We start from the raw sequence: 12658 nt of genomic DNA, 5'->3' as shown, positions 1-12658 counted from the left end.
AACCAACTTAGAAATTTTTTAGCAGGCCTAAAGCTGATAGTGCTTTTTTCATTTAAATTGAAAGACTTTCACAAACCCTAAACAGCATTTAGAGAACATAATCAATGCTTAAAATCATGACATACTACTAGATGTGTAGTCTGTGTAGTGAATTGACCTTGGCTGTTTGCCAGATGCCTGCTCAGCAGGCATCTCCTACTCCTCAACCAAAGAAGTGTGTATGGAAGAAAAGTAAGATTAAAAAAAGCTTTATAGCAGTATAGGTCAAGATGAAGATAGGGAGATCAATTATGTTCATGGGCAAAACAGAATAAGCTTGGAGAAAATGAATTCAATTTCTTGTTGATTAAAATACAGTTGGATGGTGAGAAACAAATGAAAACTAAAAATCCTTCTCACCCACCCCCTGTTTTTTTACACAGACTCAACTTCACTCCATCAGTTCTGACTATTCTACCTTGCTCACAAGTGGTCAAGTTATAATAGTCCCTCTCTGCTTGTCCTTGCTCCTCAGGCTTTCCCCAGCTCAAGCATGTCCTTCTGTGGGCTGCAGTCATCCAGGACAAACTGGCCCCAGTGGGGGTGCCCCTGCTCCAGCACAGGCTCTCCATGGGCTGTAGGTCCTTTCAGGGAAATATCCCCCTGCAGTGCTGCAGCGTGGGCTCCTCTGTGCTCTGCAGGGTGGACGTGGGGTATCTGCTCCAGCACAGCCCTGTCCACAGTCTGCAGAGAAATACCTGCTGCACTTGGCTCTCTCCCACGGGCTGAGGAAACACAGCTCTGCTGTCTTGAGCATCCCCTCCACATCCCTGTCAGGCACTGGCATTTGCAAGGCTGTTTCTTGAACTCCTTTTTCCCCTCACCAATGTCACCACTGTTTTCCCAGAGCGGCTGCTGCTCTCAGCTGTGTGCTGTGCTGGGTCTGTTGGAGCTGTCTAGAGCCAGCTGTGCCCACTGTGGGGCAGCCCCTGGCTCATTCTCCCAGAGGCCACCCCTGCAGCCAAAACTTTGCCACAGACACTCAATACACAGAGCATCTGCTCTGCCTAAACCCCTTCAGTGTTCTGATAGCTTATGCATATTGATGACAATTTAGTTTTAGAATCATCCTTGATTGCATTGGGAGGCTGTCCCAGGAAATCAGTGATGATCTCCTAGAAGCAAATTGAGTTTTCCTGTTGCTGGAATGCAGGTCAGTAAGACAGCTCAGTGGGTTTGTGTGTGTCTGTTGATCATGGTTGGAGCTGAGAAAGCTGAGCACTTTGTGTGTGTGAAAGTACAGCAAAGTGTGAAATGGCACAAGCAGAATCAAGACCGTGAGAAGAGTCTGAGGGCTTTGCTTTCTCCACTGGGAGAAGGCAGCTCTCTGAAGTGGCCTGGTGTGGTGGCTGCACTGCTGGCACTCAGGGTCTGTTTGTGCACGTGTGACACGAGCCTGCAGTGTCCCCAGGAGCCCAGCACAGCCACGGCCTTGCTCTGCCTTGCAGACCTCAGCCCAGCAGGCGCTGATGGGCACCATCAACACCAGCATGCACGCGGTGCAGCAGGCACAGGCCGACCTCAGCCAAGTGGATAACCTGCCTCCGCTGGGGCAGGACATGGTGAGTGCTGATCCACACAGAATCACCCTGAGGGCTTGGGCGTGTTTGCAGACCTGTTTGGTCATTGTCCCCACGTCTAAAGTGATCTTGGCAAAGCTTTTGAATGGGGTAAAAACTCTGTGCTCTCTTTAAGGAATTCATGTACAGTGGCACCCCTCACTCTAACCAGTCTCCTGAAATCAGATGTAGCAGAATTCCTTGCACAAACCTGCCTGGAATGCTGTGGTTTTGTGAGCATATGTGCAGTTAAACACAAACTATGGGCAGTATTAATGGTGGGACTTACTGCCTCTCAGTGACGTGGAAAATAAGAACAGAATATGACACTGTTGTTTGTGATCCAGGTTAGGGCAGGAGGATGGAGCCAGAGGGTTATTGTTTGTGGGGGACTCTCAGTGAAGAGTGTTTAACCTTTCTTATGGCATTTACCTTAAAAGGGCAGCTGTTGAAATGTGAGAGCAAATCTGTAATGAATGAATCACGAGAAGATGCTTACTTTCATATTTCACTTGTCTTCTGTTTCACTTCTAAGAGTTCACAAAGCAATGGGATATGTACATGGTGTCTTGCCTTACAGAACCTCACTTCAGTCCTTCATTCTTCTTCTCGTTATTGCTCTTCAGGCATCAAGAGTATGGGTTCAGAACAAGGTTGATGAATCAAAACATGAAATACACTCTCAGGTTGATGCAATCACTGCAGGAACTGCATCTGTTGTTAACCTTACAGCAGGTAAATTTCCATGGGAAGGATTTCCTTGCAGTCTCCTAACTATTTGTCAATCTAAATCAGGTAACATGAACATGGGGGCAGCTGCAGAAAATTTTCTTTAAAACACGCCAATAGCTAAGTGCATTGGTGTGTGGAACAAACTTGGTGTCCCTAACAACACAATTTTTTCTATCTTCAGTTCCTGTAAAGGTGTAATAGTGAAGATAAAATGTAGCTTGCTTGTCCAACAGAGCAGAGAGTGTTTGCAAGGTTACTACTAGGAAGCATCATTGATCTGGTGGTTGTTAAGGACAGATAATGTTTTTATTGGCAGTGGGATTTTCCTCAGCAAATTACAAGTTGAGGGAGCTGCAAGTGGCTTAAAGGAGACAAGATTGTATTACCTTAGATTTTCTTAGTATTGAAAGAGGCTGAAACTGTTGACTTCTCAGCAAATTGCATTGAATGAAGAAACATTCTATTAGAGGATAGATTATTGCAGAAGAAAGGTAGAAATCAGAAAATTTATAGCAATCTAATGGTTTTTTAAGTGACACTTTACTTAGTAGGCATTGCTTGACTATCTTGAAATGTCTCTTTTGTCTCTCACCGGAGTGTAGCTTGTTGTAGCTGCCCCTTTTTCCCTTTTAGCCACTAAAGCATTCTGACCATTGAAAAACATTTGCTCTGCAGGAGACCCAGTCGACACTGATTACACTGCTGTGGGATGTGCAATTACAACCATCTCCTCCAACCTCACTGAGATGTCCAAAGGTGTGAAACTGCTTGCTGCACTCATGGATGATGAAGTTGGGAGTGGAGAAGACCTCCTGAAAGCAGCTCGAACCTTGGCCAGTGCTGTCTCAGACCTGCTGAAGGCTGTGCAGCCCACTTCAGGAGAGGTGAATATAGAAAAACTTCTCAGGTTCTCTCTTTTTTGGCCATATTGCTTGCACACTAATGTAAAAGTTCCTTGAGGAAAATCTAAAATGCAAGTCAGGCTCATTTTCTTTGAACAAATGCGTTTCTCTGTTGCCTCCTGCAGCCTCGCCAGACAGTTTTGACTGCAGCTGGAAGCATTGGACAGGCAAGCGGGGAGCTGCTGAGACAGATCGGAGAGAATGAGACAGATGAAAGGTTCCAGGTAATGAGGGCTTGCTTGTCACTGTCACAGCTCTGCAGCTCTGTAACGAGGAGATTCCTGCTAAAACCAGGCTGCCCAAAGCGTGGTTAGAAAATGCTGGAGTTCCTCTATGCTGATTGAATCCATCTTGAAGTTGGTTTTAATTACACAGTCACAGAGTGCTGATTTCATAGGAACCCCTACTTCATTCTGTGCACCATACAGATGCTGTCATGCTTCTTGGAGAGCTTTTTGCACTGTATTTCTTCTCATTAAATACAGTGGATTTTATATAAGTGTTTGCTGTGTCTGTATGTATACATGTAAACCAGAAGTTAATAAAATCTTTTGGTAAACTGACTAGAAAAAAACCATTGTATTACAAACAAAATTTCTTTAAGATAAATAGTAGCATCAGTTAGAAAATCATAATGCCTTATGATTTAACTATTATTTAACTATTTTTAGTATTTGCTGTTAGCAGTGTAAGACCAGTGCTCTCAAATCCTCTGTAAAAAACCTGTGTGGATTTTTTCACTGAGTGCCAAGGACGTGTTTGCACCAGAAGCAAGGGAAGGTGCTTTTCAGCAGCAGATCTGGAGTGCACTGTGTGCAGGGTGTCTGCTAATACAACTTACAGGCCATTTTTAACACATCCAGCAGTGAATCTGTAAACTTCATCAGAGTTCTTTCTCATTTTTATTCCTAGTTAAATGTATGTCTTACAGCTCTTGGCTAAGGGAAGGAATTTAAGCATTCTTACCTGTGTTATGGAGTGTTGGAGAAAGTGGGTAAGGAAAGGGATGGCTTATCCTGTCTAAAAGCAAAACAAAAAGTAGTGGGTTTGATTTCTGAAATGCAAGATTTTCTGTCTGCTGTGAAGTTGAAATTATAAATAAGTGTATTGGAAGTATTTTCTTTACTGGAAAATCAGGTCATTTTCATAGTAGAGGCATTAGGAAGACTCCATCCTTCTAAAAATCTGAAGCATATGGATGGAATTTTAAATGGGGAAATGGGAAGAAATTATTTGCACTTAGTGATTGCAGGGATTAACACCTGAGTGTGTTTTAATGTCACAGACTGAGTTTCCCCTTTCCTTTACCAGGACGTTCTGATGAGTTTGGCCAAAGCTGTTGCCAACGCTGCTGCCATGCTGGTGCTGAAGGCCAAGAACGTGGCACAGGTGGCAGAGGACACGGTCCTGCAGAACAGGGTCATTGCTGCTGCCACCCAGTGTGCCCTCTCCACTTCCCAGCTGGTGGCGTGTGCCAAGGTGAGGCGGCGGTGTTTGGGAAGGGGCAGAGTGTTGTGTCCAGGCGTGCTGCTGTGTCGTGGTGTGTGTTTCTCCTCTGTCCCAGGGCACACAGCAGGATAGGGGTGTGACACCTTCCCCCTGGGGAGCTCTCACCTCCCCACCCAGGGACTCCGACGTTCTCGGCAGCGTCTGCCTCGGGCGCAGAGATGGAGTGGAGATGAGACGGGTCTTGGGGTGAAACTAAAGAGGTTTATTAAGGATGTTGGCAACTGAAAAGCAAGACCCCGAGCAGGGCTTGGGGAGTGGGTTTTATACAGCAAGCTTAGGGGAGGGATAAAGGGGGAGAGGTAAAGCTACAGCAACCAATTAGGGTCTATACATTAGCAGGTAAAGATAGCAGAGACCAATCCAGAATATGTGGGATGGGTTTACACAAGGCGGAAAAGGTGATAGACAAATAACTGAAAGTTTCATAACAGAACAGGTGCCTGCATAAATTAACATAAGCTGAGGGAGACAAAGGAATATTAATGAAGGGGGTAAGGGTACATAGAACTGGGTTTAGGGCACATAAAACTGGGAAATGGGGTACACAAAACTGAGTTATTACAACAAATATAAAATCATAATAAACCTAAAATAATGCACCTCCACATTGCTGTGCGTTCCCCGTGGCCTTGAGGCTGCTGAAGGAGCCTGTTCTGAGTGCAGTGGGCTCTCTCCGTGCAGGTGGTCAGCCCCACCATCAGCTCCCCGGTGTGTCAGGAGCAGCTGATCGAGGCGGGGAAGCTGGTGGACCGCTCGGTGGAGAACTGCGTGCGGGCGTGCCAGGCGGCCACGGACGACGGCGAGCTGCTGAAGCAGGTGAGCGCGGCGGCGGCCATCGTCAGCCAGGCGCTGGGAGACCTCCTGCAGCACGTGCGGCAGTTCGCCAGCCGCGGGGAGCCCATCGGCCGCTACGACCAGGCCACCGACACCATCATGTGCGTCACCGAGAGCATCTTCAGCTCCATGGGCGACGCCGGTGAGTCCCTGCCACAGCGGGAGCTGCACATGAGCCACACGTGCACCTTTCGAGCCGGGAGAGGGAAAAATCCTTCTTCTCTGCCTCTGAGCTAGTGCTGTCATGATGGGGAGTGATCCAGGCCAATATAAATCAGCAACATGCACATAGCTGTGTGCTAGGTGGGGTAAATATTCAGTGAAAACTGTAGGGTGACCGCAGAGTCGGCAACAAAGTCTCTCTATAAGCAAAGCAACTGTGGTAGCACGTGGTTTATTGTGAGGGCCTTGCTGAGCACAGCTAAAGCAGGCCAGGAGAGCAGGAACAGAGGAGGAGGTTCTGAATACCGTACAATAAATGTCTTTCCAAGTTGAATAGTCTGTGTTGGACCAACCAATCTAATACAAGATACCAATCTCACAGCACTTACATACAGCCAATAGAACTGTCCCATTACCTTTGGTAAGCAGGAGGGTTGTTTAATCAAGGGAGATGGCCCTCAGCTAAGCACACCATTATTCACTAGCTGATGGCCCGGTACCCCACACCCTAAATCTCAAAGCTTGCTTTCATTTCTATCTCCCCTGCTGATCTCATACTCCCAGAATCTAAACCATCATATTTACAAGGTCTTTCTACTTCATCCTTCCCAACAGAAAACAATACCATGCTAAAGGAACACTGTAATATTTTGTCTGTTTTCTGCCACTGCTTCACTTCACAGAATTGTGTAGCACTTTCTCATCTCCAAATAGTAAGACAGGCACCTGGGCAAATACTTCACAGTAATTGGTGTTACTATGCATAGATTTTGTTGTAAGTTTTTAAACTTAGCTCTGCTTTTTCTTCTAAGATGTCTCTAAAAAATGCAGCCTCTAAAATGAGAAACAAAATGCTTTTGGCTAAAACAGTCTTAATGGTTCTAAGTGTTTTCTGACAAAGTTCCCAGTTTATATTAGACCAAAGATAATTCCCCAGAAACACAGGAGGAAGATGGGTAGTTTTTATTCAAGAAGTGAAATCCTGGCTGTGATTTGAAAGCAAAATTATTAGTCTTTGCTGGGAGAGGAGTTTCCTTGAACTGTATATTCAAAATTACCTAAAAATACTGATTGTGTGTTTGTGTCTTACTATTTAGATTGCAAATACTACACTTTTTTCTGAATCTCCACTGTAGTGGTTTCTGTCATTTTTACTGGGATCCAAGATCTGTTTATGAAACTTTCAAGTTATATATGTATATATATGCATATCATTTTCAAGTAAAAAAATGCTTCAGCAAATATAACTTCATTTTTGCCTTATGAAACAATGCTGAGTTTTGAAAGCAAGACTCTCCTGCAGAGAGCAGAAGGTAAAATTGCAGCTGTGAACTGCCTCCCCAGGTGAAATGGTGCGGCAGGCGAGGGTGCTGGCCCAGGCCACCTCCGACCTCGTCAATGCCATGAGATCTGATGCAGAGGCTGAGATCGACATGGAGAACTCCAAGAAGCTTCTGGCTGCTGCAAAGCTCCTGGCAGATTCCACAGCCCGCATGGTTGAAGCTGCAAAGGTACCAGGAAAATGAAATGTCGGCTTAAAATTGTGAGGCTGTACACGATGAAGAGAAGAGGGTATGTGGGATTTATAAATAGGATCTGGCTGATGGGAAAGATGGTTTCTCTTATGCTGTAAAAGTTTGGCATTTGGTGAGTTTCCCTAGGTACATTCCAAAACCCAGTTTATTAGCAACCAGGATTTTTTTGGTTTTAAAAGATGTTCTTGCACTGCTTTTGCTTTCCTGTGTGCATGTCCTGGGTCATGACTCAAGCCATGTGGGGCAGGCAGGTACCCCCAGCCCTGAGCCCTGCTGGGTGCAGATGTACCAGTGCAAATGGAACAGCAGAACCACAGCAGTCTCTTACTGGAGTCATTACAAAGCAACTCCCCTCTGTCAAAGAAACAGTTCCTCCACCTGGGGAATCCTGCCTGTGTTCTTCCCCTCCACATCCTTCCCTGCTTCTCACAAGAGCCAAATATCACAACTTTTCTCCCCTTTCTGTGCTGCTCCCTGTTTCACTCTGCTAGGGAGGAGTATGTCCTTTCACTTGTTTCACAGATCCTGCACTGAAATGATTTTTACAGCAGCAGGGCCAGCCATTCTGCTGGGACTCCAGAAGGCCTGTGTGCCTGGCTGCCTGTCCTTGACTTTCCAGTATTTTCTGACTTCAGGTGGAGAAAATCTACTGTGTTAAACTTCAAGTTTTGGACTGCAGTTACTGAAAGACATACTGAATTGGGAATTTTAAAAACTGTGTTTCATAAAAAAACCTATATTCATACAAGTACATTATTTCAGATCATAGGGGAAGCAGTTGAAAAAGGCTTTTTTCTCAAGCACCTCAAGTGCTCTATGGAGCAAATGTTCAGCTTTCTTCCTCTAAGTACCAGACATAGGCAGGAACAGCCTTCCACTAGAAACAGACTTTCTGCTTTGAAATTTTGTAATGCTTCAGTGTTCTTCTAACTTTCCTTCATGATAATTTAAGGGAAGTGAATGCTGATGTAGCAAATGCTGTCTGAACTTAAGTCTTGATGTTCATCCACATTTTCTTCAATAATTTTTACTCAGACTTACGGGTTTTGCTTGGAAATTTTGTGCAGGGAGCTGCAGCCAATCCTGAGAACGAGGATCAGCAGCAGCGTCTGAGAGAAGCAGCAGAGGGACTGCGGGTTGCCACAAACGCTGCTGCACAGAATGCCATCAAGAAGAAAATTGTCAACAGATTAGAGGTTGGAAACCATATAGTGAAAGTGCTAAGCAGAGAATCACAGCACCATAAGCCCAGTTCCAGAGTACAAGGCTTAGAATTAGATATACCAGTATATCATAACATAGCCCTCAGAAAATCGAGTAACTTGTATCACAGATGTGGTAACGTTGTAAGGATTTGACTCAGAAGTCCTAAAATCCAACAGCTGAGCTCAAACAGCTCCATTGCTGTGTAATTTATCTCTATGGCGTGCCATTTACACACAGAATCTCTCAGTGGCTTTACTGGGATGCAACAAATGAAAGTCTGTTCAAGATTAGTTGAATCACACCATATCCAATTAAACTGGGAAATCACTCAGAGTCAAGAAGCAGAAAGGGAAGTAAAAAGATACATCCTGTCTAGTGGCCCAGCCAAGAGGGAGAAAGGCAATTTAGTAAGGATAAAATACCACGGAGGTTTGTTTTGTAGGCAGAGTTTGATCTTCACATTCACAACTAAAATGAAGACAGATTGAAAAAAGAAACTTTTTATAATTCCTAGTTTGCAACTGGTTTTTGCATTAGTCTGATTCAAATGCAGTACGGTGACCATGTTCCAGGAATACATGAAGTTCCTGTTTCTGTCTAGAACTAAAAATCAGGAGTACTTGAGGAAATAAAGGCTGATGTCTGTAATTTTCTAACTGCATTCAACAGTTTTATACAAAGAGTATTTTATATGTTTTGCTGTTACATAGACTGCAAGTAAAATGTGTAATAAACTTCCTGCTTGCTTCTGTTTAGTGAACCAGTTAGTGTTGTACAACATGCTGAAGTACCTTGGATAAACCATTGAATTTTTATTTTTGCAATAATAGGGAGATGTTGATAATAACATTCGTAGATATTTGAAGAAGATCTTCTCAATGCTTTTAGGCTCAGAAATACCAGTGTTTGGTACCTGTGTGTCATTTTAGGATCTTTGCTTTTGCCATAGAGCAATCTCAGCAGAAATTGGCTCCCTGGCATGCTGGCTCAGAGGTATCAGTGTGGCAGTGTGAAACACTCTGTGTGCTTTGCCTGTTTCCTCTGGCCTGCATAAGGAGCTCATTGTTTTTAGATAATTTCTGCTGTTTGTAGTTCACTTGTGTTCCTCCTGTTGGAACCTAAGCTATGAAAGAGTAAGGGCACAGAATGCCTCTAAATCTGCCTTTTTCTGTATTGGAGAATTACAGATGGATAATAGTATTCAGATCATTTGCACCTTGAGAGAAGAGCAGTGATGGTCAGTTGAGGTTTCCTTGAGGAAAAACAAATTAAGGGATGAAATGTATTCATTTGTCTATGTTGTTACTGTCAAAGTTACCTGTAGTAATGTGTGTTTCATCCTCTGTTATTACTGACTTTCAGCACTCATTTAACTTTCCTTTTCTCCCAAGATTGCAGCTAAACAAGCTGCAGCTGCTGCTACTCAGACCATTGCAGCTTCTCAGAATGCAGCTGTTTCCAACAAGAACACAGCAGCCCACCAGCAACTTGTGCAGAGCTGCAAGGTAAACACACCACAGCCCGTGACAAACGACTCCTGAACTCTGCTGTAGGGGAGCTGATGAGGATCACCTTCTAGAATACAGTTGCAAAAACTCAATACTTTTTAAAAACCCAAAGCAGCTGTGTGTGTTCATGGGTGTGGGTTGTGGAGAACCCTCATTTACTGTATTATCTGTGCATTGCTGTTTGTAGAGCTTTGCAAAGCTGAGCTGCTCTCAGTGCCATGTAACTCTTGGCTGTCACACACACCTTAGAATAGGATGCACAGATGTGTAGCTGTCCACACAACTCACCTGAAGTGAGTATTTCTGCTGCAAGTTTTGGTACAGATCAGCCAGTGATGGACCACAGGCAGAGCTGTGCTGGAAGCTCTGTACAGAGGGGCCCAGTTGCTCAGGAATTTGTGATTCCCTGGCTGGTTCTGAGCCTTGGCCGTGCATTCAGGGTATGAGTGTGATCTTCAGCAGGGGAGTAGCTTCATCATCATCAAAACATGCAGTGAAATGGGACTGAGGTCTGTTGTGGGATAAAGCTGGCCTTTGGATTTTCCTTAATGAAGGATGGAGTAGCAATAGTGATTTATACCATAATGGTGTGGAATTCTTATTTAACATATCAGTTATATAATTGGTTATATAACTAACAACTGCTCCTGCTATTCTGATGTTCCGCCTCCAAGCAACTGGGACCTTAAATGTCACCATAAAAACATAAGTGACAGACCTTACAGTGGGGTTATCATGGGTCCTAGCTTGAAGTTAAAGCTGTAAGATCACAGATTTCAGAGTATGCCCAAAGTCAAGCACATTTTAATAGTTCCAGGCTGGAATTCAATCTGATGAGAAGCTGTTCCCTTTGGTGCTTAAGCCATATTTGCAAAAGACAGTAGAATGCAGAAGGACTTTCTTCTGCATCAAAGGGCAGTTATGTGGGGAACAAGAACAAAGCCATTAAAGACAATTAAAAACCACACCAACATTCTGCAATTACTTCTTGTCATGGTGAATCCTAAGAAATGTTGGAATTAAGTAAGATAGCTCAAGTATGCTTCAGAATTGTGTTGTAGAAAGCTGCTATTTCAGTATATTTTTTTAAAGTGCAACTGATAACTATTGTTTACTGTTCATTGTAATTTTGTCTTGATGCTCATTTATTAGATAACAGAGAAGATTCAGTATCTACTTTTTTACGTTTTTGTGCTGGTGGTAATTTAGTATTGCACTGCACAAGTGTTATTGTGACATGGTTGGAGAAGGACCATGAATATGGACAGTTCAGGGATAAAGTTTTAGCAATATCTGCTTGCAAATGCTCCAGCCACGCTATGAGGTTTGTGCTGCTGAAAGCCAAGGAAAAGTAAGCTGAGGTGCTTGTGTGTAAAAAATAATGTTTTTCTGAAAGCAAGACATGATCTTGAAAAAATCCTTCACTACTGGCATTTGATCATGCAAAGGGAATAATTATACTTGATGTACACAGTTCTGCATAAAAATCTTGGATTGTCTTGTAGGAGCCTTTAACTAATAAGTGGATTGAATAATGATTTCTTAAGTAGAACATCTCTAAAAAAGTCCTATTGTGTATTAATTTGGTTCCACACATCTTAAATTAATTCTGTGACAGCACAGCAGGAGGATTTTACTTAGGAATGCTGCAGTTGTCTTTAAGGGGAGTGGGAAGCCTGCTTAGAAATGTTTATTTTCAGAGGATTTTGAGTTTTTATTTATTTACTGACAATCTTTTCCCTTTGTCCATTTTAGAATGTTGCAGACCACATTCCTCAGCTGGTGCAGGGTGTAAGAGGAAGTCAAGCTCAGGCAGAAGACCTCAGTGCCCAGCTTGCTTTAATAAATTCCAGCCAGAATTTCCTTCAGGTGAAGTGAACCAATCATTGCAGTAGATACAAAAGACATTTTCTAGTGCTATACGTTTTCATTTGTGATAAATAACCAGTAAACTGTTAAGAACCCTGTAAAGAAGTTCACTGCTAACCACGAGCCATAGATAGGGAGAATTTAGTTCCTCAGGTTAGGTTGTATCTGTGGAGAGTGAGAACTGCTGACATTGAGGTTAAAATTAACAAGAAAAAAATGTATGTTTATGGAAAAGAAACATTCATTGCTGTACAGTTGCCTTCTAGAAAAGAGTTTAAAGAACAAGATGGGGAGAATTTAGCATCTTTTTAAATAGAAGTTTGAGTCTGAATATGTGCAGGCTGTTGTAACCTTTTTAGGCAAGGTGAACTTAGCGTTGCATCAACAAGTTTCAGAATTCTTCAGAAATAAAAGGGAATACTAGCATGGTTCTTTTAGATATTAGCCTGCATAAGAGATCTAGATTGATGGTTTGGGAAAAACACAGAATTTGACAGTGTGCTTTTTCTAAAACATCTTAAAACAGAAGGACAGAGTATTGAACATTGATAACAAAAATATTGGCTTATTGTTAACATTACAAGAAACAACACCAGAAACCAACTGTTTGTACATGGTCATTACTTGGCATCAGTTATTCTTGCCTTAAATGTGATTGCTGTTAGCAGATTTTATGGTCCTGGGTAGGCAGAGGGATCACAAACCACGCTCTCACTCTAAGTATTTGCTCCATGATTCCCTCTGGAGTCATTCACATGATTGATCCATCTCCCCTCTGGCTGTGTGTGTGTGCAGTGGTGATG

The 12658-nt window shown here is 43.2% G+C and overlaps 1 protein-coding gene across 8 annotated transcripts in view; it reads left to right on the top strand.

Annotated features, from left to right (window-relative positions):
- The window catches only part of TLN2 (talin 2), a 142992-nt gene that overhangs the window by 76503 nt on the left and 53831 nt on the right, over positions 1-12658 (top strand). For 7 of the 8 annotated variants that reach the window (XM_063412979.1, XM_063412985.1, XM_063412984.1 and 4 more), the window contains 10 exons: positions 1488-1601; positions 2225-2333; positions 3006-3214; positions 3358-3456; positions 4544-4711; positions 5423-5717; positions 7082-7248; positions 8340-8468; positions 9870-9983; positions 11742-11855. In XM_063412979.1, coding sequence (XP_063269049.1) covers positions 1488-1601; positions 2225-2333; positions 3006-3214; positions 3358-3456; positions 4544-4711; positions 5423-5717; positions 7082-7248; positions 8340-8468; positions 9870-9983; positions 11742-11855 — 1518 coding nt within the window. Of the gene's footprint in view, positions 1-639; positions 1193-1487; positions 1602-2224; positions 2334-3005; positions 3215-3357; positions 3457-4543; positions 4712-5422; positions 5718-7081; positions 7249-8339; positions 8469-9869; positions 9984-11741; positions 11856-12658 lie in introns of those variants that run through there. The other variant, XM_063412986.1, reaches the window with a different exon arrangement.

This window comes from Prinia subflava, chromosome 15, assembly GCF_021018805.1.
Source record: "Prinia subflava isolate CZ2003 ecotype Zambia chromosome 15, Cam_Psub_1.2, whole genome shotgun sequence".
Taxonomy (NCBI): Eukaryota; Metazoa; Chordata; class Aves; order Passeriformes; family Cisticolidae; genus Prinia; species Prinia subflava.
The sequence above is the reverse complement of the archived record's forward strand: the minus strand, read 5'-3'. Positions and strand labels throughout refer to the sequence as shown.